General features: G+C 45.7%; 1 protein-coding gene across 3 annotated transcripts in view; it reads left to right on the forward strand.

Annotated features, from left to right (window-relative positions):
• LOC139550368 (rap guanine nucleotide exchange factor 4-like) overlaps nt 1–19,186 on the forward strand; it is a 97,163-nt gene that overhangs the window by 3,459 nt on the left and 74,518 nt on the right. Inside the window, exons 2-3 of one of the 3 annotated variants that reach the window (XM_071361232.1) lie at nt 11,387–11,529; nt 11,724–11,812. In XM_071361232.1, the coding sequence (XP_071217333.1) occupies nt 11,387–11,529; nt 11,724–11,812 (232 nt within the window). Of the gene's footprint in view, nt 1–11,386; nt 11,530–11,605; nt 11,813–19,186 lie in introns of those variants that run through there. The other 2 variants (XM_071361227.1, XM_071361228.1) reach the window with 2 other exon arrangements.

Genomic DNA, 19,186 nt, shown 5'->3' on the forward strand with positions numbered 1-19,186 from the left:
ACAGTTCAAAGATCTCATGAAAATATTAGCCTTGAGATGCTTGGGGATGGAGTGGAATAAGATTGATTGATAGCATTGAGCAGAATAGAATAGGCTAGAAGAGCTCGACGGCCAGCATGAGTAAGACATTTAAGTGTGTTAACCCTTGCAAGGCTGCCGGCCCAGACGGCATCCCAAGCCGCGTCATCAGAGCATGTGCAGAGAGCCCTGGCGGAGTGGTGCTAGGAAAATAACCTCTCCCTCAACAAAATGAAGGAGCTGATTGTGGATCCCCAACAGGGTCGTAGTGGAGAGGGTGAAAAGCTTCAAGTTCCTCTGCATGCACATCACTGACAACCTGAAACGGTTCATCCACACGGACAGTGTGGTGAAGAAGGCACAACAACGCCTCTTCATGTCATGTTTTGTCTTTGATCTTCATGTCTTGTCCCTGTGCTTCCCTCTGCTGGTCTTATTAGGTTCTTTCCCTCTTTCTCTCTCTCTCTCTCCTCCTCCCTCTCTCCCTCTCCCGCTCTCTCTCTCTATCGTTCCGTTCCTGCTCCCAGCTGTTTCTCATTCTCCTAACGACCTCATTTACTCTTTCACACCTGTCCCCTATTTTGCCCTCTGATTAGAGTCCCTATTTCTCCCTCTGTTTTCCGCTTCTGTCCTGGTCGGATTCTTGTTTGATGTTTGCTCTTCCTGTGTCCTTGTTCCGCCCTGTCGTGTTTTTGCCTTCTTCAGATGCTGCGTGTGAGCAGGTGTCTATGTCAGCTACGGCCTGTGCCTTCCTGAAGCGACCTGCAGTCTGTGGTCGCGTCTCCTGTCGTTCCTCTCTACTGACGAGAGGATTTCAGTTTCCTGTTTTGGATTTACCTTTGATATATCCAGGAGAATCATTGTTTGTTTGATACTGGAATAAAGACTCTGTTACTATTACGTCGCTTTTGGGTCCTCATTCATCAGCATAACAGAAGAATCCGACCAAGATGGACCCAGCGACTATGGATTCTCTCAACACTGCCGTCGAGTTCCAGGGAGCAATGCTCGGCAGACACGAGCAGGAATTGTTTGCTGCTCGTCATGCCGTTGAGACCCTGGCCGCTCAGGTCTCCGATCTCTCTGGACAGTTTCAGAGTCTTCATCTCGTGCCACCAGCTACTTCCTGGTCTTCCGAGTCTCCGGAACCTAGGGTTAATAACCCACCATGTTACTCTGGGCAGCCCACTGAGTGTCGCTCCTTTCTCACCCAGTGTGATATTGTGTTCTCTCTCCAGCCCAACACGTACTCAAGAGAGAGAGCTCGGATCGCTTACGTCATATCACTCCTTACTGGTCGGGCTCGGGAGTGGGGCACAGCTATCTGGGAGGCAAGGGCTGAGTGTTCTAACGATTATCAGAACTTTAAAGAGGAGATGATACGGGTTTTTGATCGTTCAGTTTTTGGGAAGGAGGCTTCCAGGGCCCTGGCTTCCCTATGTCAAGGTGATCGATCCATAACGGATTACTCTATAGAGTTTCGCACTCTTGCTGCCTCCAGTGACTGGAACGAGCCGGCGTTGCTCGCTCGTTTTCTGGAGGGACTTCACGCTGAGGTTAAGGATGAGATTCTCTCCCGGGAGGTTCCTTCCAGCGTGGACTCTTTGATTGCACTCGCCATCCGCATAGAACGACGGGTAGATCTTCGTCACCGAGCTCGTGGAAGAGAGCTCGCGTTAACGGTGTTTCCCCTCTCCGCATCTCAACCATCTCCTCCCACCGGCTCAGAGACTGAGCCCATGCAGCTGGGAGGTATTCGCATCTCGACTAAGGAGAGGGAACGGAGAATCACCAACCGCCTTTGCCTCTATTGCGGTTCTGCTGGACATTTTGTCATGTCATGTCCAGTAAAAGCCAGAGCTCATCAGTAAGCGGAGGGCTACTGGTGAGCGCTACTACTCAGGTCTCTCCATCAAGATCCTGTACTACCTTGTCGGTCCATCTACGCTGGACCGGTTCGGCTGCTTCCTGCAGTGCCTTGATAGACTCTGGGGCTGAGGGTTGTTTTATGGACGAAGCATGGGCTCGGAAACATGACATTCCTCTCAGACAGTTAGGGAAGCCCACGCCCATGTTCGCCTTAGATGGTAGTCTTCTCCCCAGTATCAGATGTGAGACACTACCTTTAACCCTCACAGTATCTGGTAACCACAGTGAGACCATTTCCTTTTTGATTTTTCGTTCACCTTTTACACCTGTTGTTTTGGGTCATCCCTGGCTAGTATGTCATAATCCTTCTATTAATTGGTCTAGTAATTCTATCCTATCCTGGAACGTTTCTTGTCATGTGAAGTGTTTAATGTCTGCTATCCCTCCTGTGTCTTCTGTCCCCTCTACTCAGGAGGAACCTGGTGATTTGACAGGAGTGCCGGAGGAATATCATGATCTGCGCACGGTCTTCAGTCGGTCCAGAGCCAGCTCCCTTCCTCCTCACCGGTCGTATGATTGTTGTATTGATCTCCTTCCGGGGACCACTCCCCCTCGGGGTAGACTATACTCTCTGTCGGCTCCCGAACGTAAGGCTCTCGAGGATTATCTGTCTGTTTCTCTCGACGCCGGTACCGTGGTGCCTTCTTCCTCTCCCGCCGGAGCGGGATTTTTCTTTGTTAAGAAGAAGGACGGTACTCTGCGCCCCTGCGTGGATTATCGAGGGCTGAATGACATAACGGTTAAGAATCGTTATCCGCTTCCCCTTATGTCGTCAGCCTTCGAGATTTTGCAGGGAGCCAGGTTCTTTACTAAGTTGGACCTTCGTAACGCTTACCATCTCGTACGCATCAGAGAGGGGGACGAGTGGAAAACGGCGTTTAACACTCCGTTAGGGCATTTTGAATACCGGGTTCTGCCGTTCGGTCTCGCTAATGCTCCAGCTGTCTTTCAGGCATTAGTTAATGATGTACTGAGAGACATGCTGAACATTTTTGTTTTCGTTTACCTTGACGATATCCTGATTTTTTCACCGTCACTCGAGATTCATGTTCAGCACGTTCGACGTGTACTCCAGCGCCTTTTAGAGAATTGTCTCTACGTGAAGGCTGAGAAGTGCGCCTTTCATGTCTCCTCTGTCACATTTCTCGGTTCTGTTATTTCCGCTGAAGGCATTCAGATGGATCCCGCTAAGGTCCAGGCTGTCAGCGATTGGCCCGTTCCTAAGTCACGTGTCGAGTTGCAGCGCTTTCTCGGTTTCGCTAATTTCTATCGGCGTTTCATTCGTAATTTCGGTCAAGTGGCTGCCCCTCTCACAGCTCTGACTTCTGTCAAGACTTGCTTTAAGTGGTCCGGTTCCGCCCAGGGAGCTTTTGATCTCCTCAAGAAGCGTTTTACATCCGCCCCTATCCTTGTTACTCCTGACGTCACTAAACAATTCATTGTCGAGGTTGACGCTTCAGAGGTGGGCGTGGGAGCCATTCTGTCTCAGCGCTTCCAGTCTGACGATAAGGTCCATCCTTGCGCTTACTTTTCTCATCGCCTGTCGCCATCGGAACGCAACTATGATGTGGGTAACCGCGAACTGCTCGCCATCCGCTTAGCCATAGGCGAATGGCGACAGTGGTTGGAGGGGGCGACCGTTCCTTTTGTCGTTTGGACTGACCATAAGAACCTTGAGTACATCCGTTCTGCCAAACGACTTAATGCACGTCAAGCTCGTTGGGCGTTGTTTTTCGCTCGTTTCGAGTTCGTGATTTCCTATCGTCCGGGAAATAAGAACACCAAGCCTGATGCCTTATCCCGTCTCTTTAGTTCTTCTGTGGCTTCTACCGACCCCGAGGGGATTCTCCCTGAAGGGCGTGTTGTCGGGTTGACTGTCTGGGGAATTGAGAGACAGGTAAAGCAAGCACTCACTCACACTGCGTCGCCGCGCGCTTGTCCTAGTCACCTTCTGTTCGTTCCTGTCTCTACTCGTCTGGCTGTTCTTCAGTGGGCTCACTCTGCCAAGTTAGCTGGCCATCCCGGCGTTCGGGGTACGCTTGCTTCTATTCGCCAGCGGTTTTGGTGGCCTACTCAGGAGCGGGACACGCGCCGTTTCGTGGCTGCTTGTTCGGACTGCGCGCAGACTAAGTCAGGTAACTCTCCTCCTGCCGGTCGTCTCAGACCGCTTCCCATTCCTTCTCGACCATGGTCTCACATCGCCTTAGACTTTATTACCGGTCTGCCTTCGTCTGCGGGGAAGACTGTGATTCTTACGGTTATCGATAGGTTCTCTAAGGCGGCACATTTCATTCCCCTCGCTAAGCTTCCTTCCGCTAAGGAGACGGCACAAATCATCATTGAGAATGTGTTCAGAATTCATGGCCTCCCGTTAGACGCCGTTTCAGACAGAGGTCCGCAATTCACGTCACAGTTTTGGAGGGAGTTCTGTCGTTTGATTGGTGCTTCCGTCAGTCTCTCTTCCGGGTTTCATCCCCAGTCTAACGGTCAAGCAGAAAGGGCCAATCAGTCGATTGGTCGCATATTACGCAGCCTTTCGTTTCGAAACCCTGCGTCTTGGGCAGAACAGCTCCCCTGGGCTGAGTACGCTCACAACTCGCTTCCTTCGTCTGCTACCGGGCTATCTCCGTTTCAGAGTAGTCTTGGGTACCAGCCTCCTCTGTTCTCGTCCCAGCTCGCCGAGTCCAGCGTTCCCTCCGCTCAGGCTTTTGTCCAACGTTGTGAGCGCACCTGGAGGAGGGTCAGGTCTGCACTTTGCCGTTACAGGGCGCAGACTGTGAGAGCCGCAATAAACGTAGGATTAAGAGTCCTAGGTATTGTCGCGGTCAGAGAGTGTGGCTTTCCACTCGTAACCTTCCCCTTACGACAGCTTCTCGCAAGTTGACTCCGCGGTTCATTGGTCCGTTCCGTGTCTCTCAGGTCGTCAATCCTGTCGCTGTGCGACTGCTTCTTCCGCGACATCTTCGTCGCGTCCACCCTGTCTTCCATGTCTCTTGTGTCAAGCCTTTTCTTCGCGCCCCCGTTCGTCTTCCCCCCCCCCCCCCCCGTCCTTGTCGAGGGCGCTCCTATTTACAAGGTACGGAGGATCATGGACATGCGTTCTCGGGGACGTGGTCACCAGTACTTAGTGGATTGGGAGGGTTACGGTCCTGAGGAGAGGAGTTGGGTTCCATCTCGGGACGTGCTGGACCGTTCGTTGATTGATGATTTCCTTCGTTGCCGCCAGGGTTCCTCCTCGAGTGCGCCAGGAGGCGCTCGGTGAGTGGGGGGGTACTGTCATGTTTTGTCTTTGATCTTCATGTCTTGTCCCTGTGCTTCCCTCTGCTGGTCTTATTAGGTTCTTTCCCTCTTTCTCTCTCTCTCTCTCCTCCTCCCTCTCTCCCTCTCCCGCTCTCTCTCTCTATCGTTCCGTTCCTGCTCCCAGCTGTTTCTCATTCTCCTAACGACCTCATTTACTCTTTCACACCTGTCCCCTATTTTGCCCTCTGATTAGAGTCCCTATTTCTCCCTCTGTTTTCCGCTTCTGTCCTGGTCGGATTCTTGTTTGATGTTTGCTGTTCCTGTGTCCTTGTTCCGCCCTGTCGTGTTTTTGCCTTCTTCAGATGCTGCGTGTGAGCAGGTGTCTATGTCAGCTACGGCCTGTGCCTTCCTGAAGCGACCTGCAGTCTGTGGTCGCGTCTCCTGTCGTTCCTCTCTACTGACGAGAGGATTTCAGTTTCCTGTTTTGGATTTACCTTTGATATATCCAGGAGAATCATTGTTTGTTTGATACTGGAATAAAGACTCTGTTACTATTACGTCGCTTTTGGGTCCTCATTCATCAGCATAACACTTCAACCTTAGGAGCCTGAAGAAATTCTGACATTGCTCATTCTGATATTTCTTAATTTCTTTATTTTGGATTTGTGTTTATTCTTTTGTATTGTTAGGTATTACTGCACGATTGGAGCTACAAACATGAACATTTCGCTGCACCTGCAATAACATCTGCAAAATATGTGTACGCGACCAATAAAATTAATTTGATTTGACATCCACAGGTAACCATCGGCAATGGGAGCTCATTGCTCTCTCTGTCTCCCCCTCTCTGTTTCTCTATTTCCTTCTTTGTGATGAAGTTAGGAAACAGAGAAATTTCTAATGGTAATAGGAATCCTTACCTGCCCAGTCAGTGTAGATGAAGGAAAGGAGACAAGGAAAGGAAGCCATGTTAAACTGTTGAGATGCAGCCATTGACAATGCTGGTCATAGCCCCCCCTTGTGTTAGTCTATCCCCCTGATGGTGGATGTCAGGTTACGGCGGGCATGATGGACACACACACACACACACACACACACACACACACACACACACACACACACACACACACACACACACACACACACACACACGCAATGTCCAAATCAATAAGCCCAGGCAACAATGATAAATCAGCTAACTGTTACACAGCTAATGCCAGTGTATGCGTGTGTGTCTCTCTGTGTGTGGACTAGAGGTTGACCGATTTTGATTTTTCAACACCGATACCAATAATTGGAGGACCAAAAAAAGCTGATACCGATTAATAGGCCGATTCTTTTATTTTTTATATTAAAAAAAAGATATATATATTTGTAATAATGACAATTACAACAATACTGAATGAACAATGAACACTTTTATTTTAACTTAATATAATACGTAAATAAAATCAGTTTAGTCTCAAATAAATAATGAAACATGTTCAATTTGGTTTAAATAATGCAAAAACAAAATGTTAGAGAAGAAAGTAACAGTGCAATATGTGCCATGTAAAAAAGCTGACGTTTAAGTTCCTTACTCAGAACATGAGAACATATGAAAGCTGGTGGTTCCTTTTAACATGAGTCTTCAATATTCCCAGGTAAGAAGTTTTAGGTTGTAGTTATTATAGGACTATTTCTCTCTATACCATTTGTATTTCATAGACCTTTGACTGACTATTGGATGTTCTTATAGGCACTATAGTCTTGCCAGCCTAATCTCGGGAGTTGATAGGCTTGAGGTCATAAACAGCGCTGTGCTTCAAGCATTGCGAAAAGCTGCTGGTAAACGGAGGAAAGTGCGGTTTGAATGAATGCTTACGAGCCTGCTGCTGCCTACCACCGCTCAGTCAGACTGCTCTATCAAATCATAGACTTAATTATAATATAATAAAAACACACAGAAATACGAGCCTTAGGTCATTAATATGGTCAAATCTGGAAACTATCATTTTGAAAACAAAACAATTATTCTTTCAGTGAAATACGGAACCGTTCCGTATTTTATCTAACGGGTGGCATCCTTAAGTCTAAATATTGCTGTTACATTGCACAACCTTCAATGTTATGTCATAATTCTGTAAAATTCTGGCAAATTAATTACAGTCTTTGTTAGGAAGAAATGGTCTTCACATAGTTTGCAACGAGCCAGGCGACCCAAACTGCTGCATATACCCTGACTCTGCTTACACTGAACGCAAGATGCCAGATGACCCAAACTGCTGCATATACCCTGACTCTGCTTACACTGAACGCAAGATGCCAGATGACCCAAACTGCTGCATATACCCTGACTCTGTTTGCACTGAACGCAAGAGAAGTGACACAATTTCAGACACCGCATTGATTATATGCAACGCAGGACAAGCTAGTTAAACTAGTAATCATCAACCATGTGTAGTTAACTAGTGATTTATGTTAAGGTTGATTGTTTTTTATAAGATAAGTTCAATGCTAGCTAGCAATTTACCATGGCTCCTTGCTGCCTGTACTCACGTAACAGGTGGTCAGCCTGCCACGCAGTCTCCCCATGGATTGCAATATAATCGGCCATAATCGGCGTCCAAAACTGCAGATTAGAGATTGTTATGAAAACTTGAAATCGGCGCTAATAAATCGGCCATTCCGATTAATCGATCGACCTCTAGTGTAGACAGTAATAGGTGTACGCTTTTACATGATATCTCATCTGACTTCAGTTGGCTGTAAATGACAGAGATTAGAGCTGATCTATAGTACCGAAGGTGACAGTGCTTCAGGGCAGACAGCGACACATTACAAATGGAGGTGAAAACATAACATTTATCTCAGAATATTTAAGTGCAGGTCCTGCTCATTTGATAAACAGCACTAGCTGCATTTGGTTGAAATAATACAAAATGGAAACTATTCGTTTGGAAAGCTATATATTTTGATGAAGTGACGAACATAGACATCGTGGAACCCTTGGGTGCTGCAGAGTAAGATTCTGGAGCTATCTGGTCTCTCCTCTCCAGTCCTCTCCTCCTGTCCTGTCCTCTCTCATCTGTACCACCGCTAGAATAGGTCTCACTGTGCCTCAGCCGAAGTCAGAGTTGTGTATGTGTCATTGTGGTTTAGCTGTAATATGAGGTGGGAAACTATTTTCAGTGTAGACAGAGCGAGGGAGCGAGTAGAGAAGGAAAGAGAGCGAGTGTAACAGGAGGATTAATCATGTGACTTACAGGTGGAAGGTGGTGTGAGCGGCTCTCAGACCACATCAGCTTCAGAGAGATGCACATTCTACTGGAAATATTGTGTGATGCAGGGAGAGTGGGGGAGGTATGGCGAGAGAGAGAAACGGAGAGATGGAGAAAGAGAGAGTGATGAAGAGAGAAAGCCAGATGAAGGTGGTCTCCATGCGTCACCTGTAATCCCTTCTTCTAGACATCTGGGTCAATGCTGAGGGACAGGAACAGGTTGGTCTTGTATTATGTAGGCCCGTGAGTCTTTAACACAACTGTCTGTGTGTGTGGGGGGAGGGGCAGAGATTAGAGACCACCTGTCTAACAGATTAAACCCACTGGCAAAGACATATGGAAGGTTGATCGTGGGAGATTAGGAGGATGAGAGAGAGAGAGGGCTGTGGCCCTCAGGCAGAATTTTTCTTCAGCTTGGACTCTTGTGACAGGAGAAGGTCTGAGAGGAAAGGAGAAAGATGGATGGAAAGACAAGAAGGCAGATTATAGACAAAGGAATTAACCAAGGCCTAGGAGAGAGGATCTGAAGAGAAGAGCTAGAAAGCCTCTGGTCTGCATGAGCAGGTCAATATGTACTAGCCATTCAGTGGACTTCTCACACTCAGTGAGTCACCAGTGTCAGAGGAGAGCTGGAGGTCATATGGTGTCTCAACATCATCCGTGGCCAGGCACAGTGTATGCATACTTGTGTTTATGTGAGTGAGTGAATGAGAGAGAAAGAGAGGGAGGGGAGATCGATAGAAAAAGAGATGTGAACAGACTGCTCTGTGAGTTTCTCTGAATGATTTTGTCTCAGTCAGTGGTGTGTCTTTAAGCTTACATCCACACTCTGCAGCAGGCCCTTAGCTTCAGAACGCCTACAGCTATCACAGAGAACAGAAAAGAGGAGAGCAAACACACATTTCCGGGTGAGAGTATCTGCTGTCATGCTTGACTGCTGCTTCTCTACTTTTCGACCTGTTGTTTTTATGCACTTTCAGGCCTTTTGTAGCTTTGTGACTTTTACAACCGTGGCTTATTAGTGCTAGCTAGCTTGCTAGTTGGCTGTTAGGACTGCACTGCGGTGATTACCTCCACCTGCCTAGATTCTTCCTGGTTATATTGATAATTACTAGCTAGCTAGGCTATGTGCGCTTAATTTGTTTTCTTTCTGAATTGAAATGTCCGGTAGCCAACTATGTCTGTGGCAGTGGCGCAAGAAAACGTTCATGGTTACAAAAGTATCCAATCGTCAAAAGACGAGGGTTAAGCTGTCCTTAAGTTAAGTACATTTCCAAGAAGAAATCCTTAAACATTATTTTCAAGAATCCCATTTCTTAACTTTTTTTCCCGAATTTTTTTATTGAGGAATAGCAACTTTGCTTAACTTGCTTCTTAAGTCTATAGTTAAGGAAACATGTCAGTTAAGAAGGTTTGTGAATCTGGCCCTGGTTCCCTGACCAAACACAATTGCCTTACTGTATCTATTTTGGATTTTGTTCTCCATACCTCCCTCTGGAATACCTATCGGATTACCCTCTTTGACTCTCCCGCGGACATTTTTTCAGCCTGAACAATAACTATCGTCTCTCCCTCATCCTTGCCAAGACTCTGGAATGTGCTGCTGCCTTCCAATTACAAACCCACCTGCTAATCAACAACCTGTTCGTGCCCCACCAGTCTGGTTTCCGCCCCCTCCACAGTACTGAAATTGCACTCCTCAAAGTTATCAATGACCTCCTCTCCTCTGCTGCTGCCCTAAACATCCTGATTCTCCTTGATCTGAGTGCTGCTTTTGACACAGTGAGTCATCAGATCCTCCTCACCAGGCTGGAGGGTCCGTGTGTTGAGGGCACCGCACTCTCCTGGCTACAAACATACCTCACAAACCGGACCCTCAATGGCCACACCTCAGACTCAGCTGCAGTTATACTGGGTGTCTCCCAGGGCTCTGTGATGGGTGTCTTACTCCTCATTTACATCCTCCCCCTTGGTCAGAACCTTCCGTCCCTTCAACCTTGACTTCCACTGCTATGCCGATGAGACCCAGATCTACCTCAGCAGCAAATCCCTCCTCAGTCCACATTGAATCCTGCCTCTCTGCAATAAAAACATGGATGCAAAATAACGTTCTCAAGCTCAACAGTGATGAAACAAAACAACTCCTCATAGGCACCAAATCCACCCTCACCAAAGCTTGCAACCTCACCTTCACCATTGACAACACCACTGTCTCTCCCTTCATGCACGCAACCTTGGTGTAATCCTGAACTCCACCCTCTCCTTTGACCTCCATATAGGACAGACTGTCAAATCCTCAATCTTCCACCTCCGAAACATTGCCAAAGTCAGGTCCTCCCACTCCTGTCCTGACGCTGAAACCCTCATACATGCATTAATCTACTCCCGTCTACTCACTACTGTCCGTCATCTACTCAAGCTCCTCCATGATCTCCAAAGTCCTGACAGCACATCACCCTTGTCCTCCAACTCCATTGGCTCCCTGTATCCCAACGCTTTGACCCCCCCTCCCCATATCGCTCAGACCTTCTGCACCCTTACCAACCCGCACTCAGTTCCACCACAGCAGCCCATCTTGTCATCCCCAGGTCGACTCTTCGGCGACAGGGCCTTCTCCAGGGTTGCTCCTAGGCTCTGGAGCTTTCTCCCTCCACCCTGTCTTTCAGTCCCTCCTAAAGCGCCACCTCTTTGACATGTCCCCTACCCCTTACCCTAAACCGTGTATCCAAATCCTAAACCCTCCCCTCCTCATACACTGATACACACTCTTTCCCTTCTTTGAGCCCACCCCTCTCTTTACTCATGTTTTTGTTAACTCTGATGTTTTGTTTTGACTATTTTTTTCCCTATAACTGTAAAGTGACTTTGGGTCCTTGAAAAGTGCTATATAACTCCCATGTAGTAGTATTATTACTAACATCCCCCATCTCTCTCTGTAGGCCTGCGGAGCGTTCAGCAGAGGATGTGGATATTATTCTGACCAGACTTAAAGGGGTTAAAGCCTTCCAGAGGTTCCACCCCTCCCTGCTCCTGCAGATCTGTTCCTGTGCCTTCTACGAATACCTGGAGAAAGGCATCACCTGGAAGTATACACACACACACACTTGGACATCTGCACACACTCTTTCACACTCACTCAGTGGTATGAGCACCTTGAAAAAGGCCTCTCTGATACCTCATTGGCTTTCAGGTTTACTATCACTTGTCACATCAATGTTATGACTATTGATGAATGACTTCTGAATGCTTATATGCTGTTATGTCTGTTCTGTGTAGTGTTCCGCCAGGGTGACATAGGGACCAGCTGGTATGCTGTTCTGTCTGGCTCTCTGGACGTCAAGGTGTCAGAAACAGCCAACCACCAGGTAAATCAGGTCTGCTTCATACCTTTTACTACACCTCTGTGTTTGGTTTTCCTCTTTTAGTTACTATGTATTCCCTCTAGAGTTGTTCTCTGAGCTTTCTTTCTAATGTCCTGTGTTTTCTCTCTGGCGTTCAGTGTTCTCTTTCTGGCCATCCTAGACAGAATGACCATGATCATATTATCCTCAGTATGTGGGTCACTTTCTGGACATCCAAGACAGAATGACCATGATCATATTATCCTCAGTATGTGGGTCACTTTCTGGCCATCCTAGACAGAATGACCATGATCATATTATCCTCAGTATGTGGGTCACTTTCTGGCCATCCTAGACAGAATGACCATGATCATATTATCCTCAGTATGTGGGTCACTTTCTGGCCATCCAAGACAGAATGACCATGATCATATTATCCTCAGTATGTGGGTCACTTTCTGGCCATCCAAGACAGAATGACCATGATCATATTATCCTCAGTATGTGGGTCACTTTCTGGCCATCCAAGACAGAATGACCATGATCATATTATCCTCAGTATGTGGGTCACTTTCTGGCCATCCTAGACAGAATGACCATGATCATATTATCCTCAGTATGTGGGTCACTTTCTGGCCATCCAAGACAGAAGGACCATGATCATATTATCCTCAGTATGTGGGTCACTTTCTGGCCATCCAAGACAGAATGACCATGATCATATTATCCTCAGTATGTGGGTCACTTTCTGGCCATCCAAGACAGAATGACCATGATCATATTATCCTCAGTATGTGGGTCACTTTCTGGCCATCCTAGACAGAATGACCATGATCATATTATCCTCAGTATGTGGGTCACTTTCTGGCCATCCTAGACAGAATGACCATGATCATATTATCCTCAGTATGTGGGTCACTTTCTGGCCATCCTAGACAGAATGACCATGATCATATTATCCTCAGTATGTGGGTCACTTTCTGGCCATCCTAGACAGAATGACCATGATCATATTATCCTCAGTATGTGGGTCACTTTCTGGCCATCCTAGACAGAATGACCATGATCATATTATCCTCAGTATGTGGGTCACTTTCTGGCCATCCAAGACAGAATGACCATGATCATATTATCCTCAGTATGTGGGTCACTTTCTGGCCATCCAAGACAGAATGACCATGATCATATTATCCTCAGTATGTGGGTCACTTTCTGGCCATCCTAGACAGAATGACCATGATCATATTATCCTCAGTATGTGGGTCACTTTCTGGCCATCCAAGACAGAATGACCATGATCATATTATCCTCAGTATGTGGGTCACTTTCCTGCCATCCTAGACAGAATGACCATGATCATATTATCCTCAGTATGTGGGTCACTTTCTGGCCATCCTAGACAGAATGACCATGATCATATTATTCTCAGTATGTGGGTCACTTTCTGGCCATCCAAGACAGAATGACCATGATCATATTATCCTCAGTATGTGGGTCACTTTCTTGCCATCCTAGACAGAATGACCATGATCATATTATCCTCAGTATGTGGGTCACTTTCTGGCCATCCTAGACAGAATGACCATGATCATATTATAATCAGTATGTGGGTCACTTTCTGGCCATCCTAGACAGAATGACCATGATCATATTATCCTCAGTATGTGTTCACTTTCTGGCCATCCAAGACAGAATGACCATGATCATATTATCCTCAGTATGTGGGTCACTTTCTGGCCATCCAAGACAGAATGACCATGATCATATTATCCTCAGTATGTGGGTCACTTTCTGGCCATCCTAGACAGAATGACCATGATCATATTATCCTCAGTATGTGGGTCACTTTCTGGCCATCCAAGACAGAATGACCATGATCATATTATCCTCAGTATGTGGGTCACTTTCTGGCCATCCTAGACAGAATGACCATGATCATATTATCCTCAGTATGTGGGTCACTTTCTGGCCATCCTAGACAGAATGACCATGATCATATTATAATCAGTATGTGGGTCACTTTCTGGCCATCCAAGACAGAATGACCATGATCATATTATTCTCAGTATGTGGGTCACTTTCTGGCCATCCAAGACAGAATGACCATGATCATATTATCCTCAGTATGTGGGTCACTTTCTGGCCATCCTAGACAGAATGACCATGATCATATTATCCTCAGTATGTGGGTCACTTTCTGGCCATCCTAGACAGAATGACCAGGATCATATTATAATCAGTATGTGGGTCACTTTCTGGCCATCCAAGACAGAATGACCATGATCATATTATAATCAGTATGTGGGTCACTTTCTGGCCATCCTAGACAGAATGACCATGATCATATTATCCTCGGTATGTGGGTCACTTTCTGGCCATCCTAGACAGAATGACCATGATCATATTATCCTCAGTATGTGGGTCACTTTCTGGCCATCCTAGACAGAATGACCATGATCATATTATCCTCAGTATGTGGGTCACTTTCTGGCCATCCTAGACAGAATGACCATGATCATATTATCCTCAGTATGTGGGTCACTTTCTGGACATCCAAGACAGAATGACCATGATCATATTATCCTCAGTATGTGGGTCACTTTCTGGCCATCCTAGACAGAATGACCATGATCATATTATCCTCAGTATGTGGGTCACTTTCTGGCCATCCTAGACAGAATGACCATGATCATATTATCCTCAGTATGTGGGTCACTTTCTGGCCATCCAAGACAGAATGACCATGATCATATTATCCTCAGTATGTGGGTCACTTTCTGGCCATCCAAGACAGAATGACCATGATCATATTATCCTCAGTATGTGGGTCACTTTCTGGCCATCCTAGACAGAATGACCATGATCATATTATCCTCAGTATGTGGGTCACTTTCTGGCCATCCAAGACAGAATGACCATGATCATATTATCCTCAGTATGTGGGTCACTTTCTGGCCATCCAAGACAGAATGACCATGATCATATTATCCTCAGTATGTGGGTCACTTTCTGGCCATCCAAGACAGAATGACCATGATCATATTATCCTCAGTATGTGGGTCACTTTCTGGCCATCCTAGACAGAATGACCATGATCATATTATCCTCAGTATGTGGGTCACTTTCTGGCCATCCTAGACAGAATGACCATGATCATATTATCCTCAGTATGTGGGTCACTTTCTGGCCATCCAAGACAGAATGACCATGATCATATTATCCTCAGTATGTGGGTCACTTTCTGGCCATCCAAGACAGAATGACCATGATCATATTATCCTCAGTATGTGGGTCACTTTCTGGCCATCCTAGACAGAATGACCATGATCATATTATCCTCAGTATGTGGGTCACTTTCTGGCCATCCTAGACAGAATGACCATGATCATATTATCCTCAGTATGTGGGTCACCTTCTGGCCATCCTAGACAGAATGACCATGATCATATTATCCTCAGTATGTGGGTCACTTTCTGGCCATCCTAGACAGAATGACCATGATCATATTATCCTCAGTATGTGGGTCACTTTCTGGCCATCCAAGACAGAATGACCATGATCATATTATCCTCAGTATGTGGGTCACTTTCTGGCCATCCAAGACAGAATGACCATGATCATATTATCCTCAGTATGTGGGTCACTTTCTGGCCATCCTAGACAGAATGACCATGATCATATTATCCTCAGTATGTGGGTCACTTTCTGGCCATCCTAGACAGAATGACCATGATCATATTATCCTCAGTATGTGGGTCACTTTCTGGCCATCCTAGACAGAATGTCTATGATCATATTATCCTCAGTATGTGGGTCACTTTCTTGCCATCCTAGACAGAATGACCATGATCATATTATCCTCAGTATGTGGGTCACTTTCTGGCCATCCAAGACAGAGTGACCATGATCATATTATCCTCAGTATGTGGGTCACTTTCCTGCCATCCTAGACAGAATGACCATGATCATATTATCCTCAGTATGTGGGTCACTTTCTGGCCATCCTAGACAGAATGACCATGATCATATTATTCTCAGTATGTGGGTCACTTTCTGGCCATCCAAGACAGAATGACCATGATCATATTATCCTCAGTATGTGGGTCACTTTCTTGCCATCCTAGACAGAATGACCATGATCATATTATCCTCAGTATGTGGGTCACTTTCTGGCCATCCTAGACAGAATGACCATGATCATATTATAATCAGTATGTGGGTCACTTTCTGGCCATCCTAGACAGAATGACCATGATCATATTATCCTCAGTATGTGTTCACTTTCTGGCCATCCAAGACAGAATGACCATGATCATATTATCCTCAGTATGTGGGTCACTTTCTGGCCATCCAAGACAGAATGACCATGATCATATTATCCTCAGTATGTGGGTCACTTTCTGGCCATCCTAGACAGAATGACCATGATCATATTATCCTCAGTATGTGGGTCACTTTCTTGCCATCCTAGACAGAATGACCATGATCATATTATCCTCAGTATGTGGGTCACTTTCTGGCCATCCTAGACAGAATGACCATGATCATATTATCCTCAGTATGTGGGTCACTTTCTGGCCATCCTAGACAGAATGACCATGATCATATTATCCTCAGTATGTGGGTCACTTTCTGGCCATCCAAGACAGAATGACCATGATCATATTATCCTCAGTATGTGGGTCACTTTCTGGCCATCCAAGACAGAATGACCATGATCATATTATCCTCAGTATGTGGGTCACTTTCTGGCCATCCTAGACAGAATGACCATGATCATATTATCCTCAGTATGTGGGTCACTTTCTGGCCATCCTAGACAGAATGACCATGATCATATTATCCTCAGTATGTGGGTCACTTTCTGGCCATCCTAGACAGAATGTCCATGATCATATTATCCTCAGTATGTGGGTCACTTTCTTGCCATCCTAGACAGAATGACCATGATCATATTATCCTCAGTATGTGGGTCACTTTCTGGCCATCCAAGACAGAATGACCATGATCATATTATCCTCAGTATGTGGGTCACTTTCCTGCCATCCTAGACAGAATGACCATGATCATATTATCCTCAGTATGTGGGTCACTTTCTGGCCATCCTAGACAGAATGACCATGATCATATTATTCTCAGTATGTGGGTCACTTTCTGGCCATCCAAGACAGAATGACCATGATCATATTATCCTCAGTATGTGGGTCACTTTCTTGCCATCCTAGACAGAATGACCATGATCATATTATCCTCAGTATGTGGGTCACTTTCTGGCCATCCTAGACAGAATGACCATGATCATATTATAATCAGTATGTGGGTCACTTTCTGGCCATCCTAGACAGAATGACCATGATCATATTATCCTCAGTATGTGTTCACTTTCTGGCCATCCAAGACAGAATGACCATGATCATATTATCCTCAGTATGTGGGTCACTTTCTGGCCATCCAAGACAGAATGACCATGATCATATTATCCTCAGTATGTGGGTCACTTTCTGGCCATCCTAGACAGAATGACCATGATCATATTATCCTCAGTATGTGGGTCACTTTCTTGCCATCCTAGACAGAATGACCATGATCATATTATCCTCAGTATGTGGGTCACTTTCTGGCCATCCAAGACAGAATAACCATGATCATATTATCCTCAGTATGTGGGTAACTTTCTGGCCATCCTAGACAGAATGACCATGATCATATTATAATCAGTATGTGGGTCACTTTCTGGCCATCCAAGACAGAATGACCATGATCATATTATTCTCAGTATGTGGGTCACTTTCTGGCCATTCCAAGACAGAATGACCATGATCATATTATCCTCAGTATGTGGGTCACTTTCTGGCCATCCTAGACAGAATGACCATGATCATATTATCCTCAGTATGTGGGTCACTTTCTGGCCATCCTAGACAGAATGACCAGGATCATATTATAATCAGTATGTGGGTCACTTTCTGGCCATCCAAGACAGAATGACCATGATCATATTATAATCAGTATGTGGGTCACTTTCTGGCCATCCTAGACAGAATGACCATGATCATATTATCCTCGGTATGTGGGTCACTTTCTGGCCATCCTAGACAGAATGACCATGATCATATTATCCTCAGTATGTGGGTCACTTTCTGGCCATCCTAGACAGAATGACCATGATCATATTATCCTCAGTATGTGGGTCACTTTCTGGCCATCCTAGACAGAATGACCATGATCATATTATCCTCAGTATGTGGGTCACTTTCTGGACATCCAAGACAGAATGACCATGATCATATTATCCTCAGTATGTGGGTCACTTTCTGGCCATCCTAGACAGAATGACCATGATCATATTATCCTCAGTATGTGGGTCACTTTCTGGCCATCCTAGACAGAATGACCATGATCATATTATCCTCAGTATGTGGGTCACTTTCTGGCCATCCAAGACAGAATGACCATGATCATATTATCCTCAGTATGTGGGTCACTTTCTGGCCATCCAAGACAGAATGACCATGATCATATTATCCTCAGTATGTGGGTCACTTTCTGGCCATCCTAGACAGAATGACCATGATCATATTATCCTCAGTATGTGGGTCACTTTCTGGCCATCCAAGACAGAATGACCATGATCATATTATCCTCAGTATGTGGGTCACTTTCTGGCCATCCAAGACAGAATGACCATGATCATATTATCCTCAGTATGTGGGTCACTTTCTGGCCATCCAAGACAGAATGACCATGATCATATTATCCTCAGTATGTGGGTCACTTTCTGGCCATCCTAGACAGAATGACCATGATCATATTATCCTCAGTATGTGGGTCACTTTCTGGCCATCCTAGACAGAATGACCATGATCATATTATCCTCAGTATGTGGGTCACTTTCTGGCCATCCAAGACAGAATGACCATGATCATATTATCCTCAGTATGTGGGTCACTTTCTGGCCATCCAAGACAGAATGACCATGATCATATTATCCTCAGTATGTGGGTCACTTTCTGGCCATCCTAGACAGAATGACCATGATCATATTATCCTCAGTATGTGGGTCACTTTCTGGCCATCCTAGACAGAATGACCATGATCATATTATCCTCAGTATGTGGGTCACTTTCTGGCCATCCTAGACAGAATGACCATGATCATATTATCCTCAGTATGTGGGTCACTTTCTGGCCATCCTAGACAGAATGACCATGATCATATTATCCTCAGTATGTGGGTCACTTTCTGGCCATCCTAGACAGAATGACCATGATCATATTATCCTCAGTATGTGGGTCACTTTCTGGCCATCCAAGACAGAATGACCATGATCATATTATCCTCAGTATGTGGGTCACTTTCTGGCCATCCAAGACAGAATGACCATGATCATATTATCCT

This window comes from Salvelinus alpinus, chromosome 23, assembly GCF_045679555.1.
Source record: "Salvelinus alpinus chromosome 23, SLU_Salpinus.1, whole genome shotgun sequence".
In the NCBI taxonomy this organism is placed as follows: domain Eukaryota; kingdom Metazoa; phylum Chordata; class Actinopteri; order Salmoniformes; family Salmonidae; genus Salvelinus; species Salvelinus alpinus.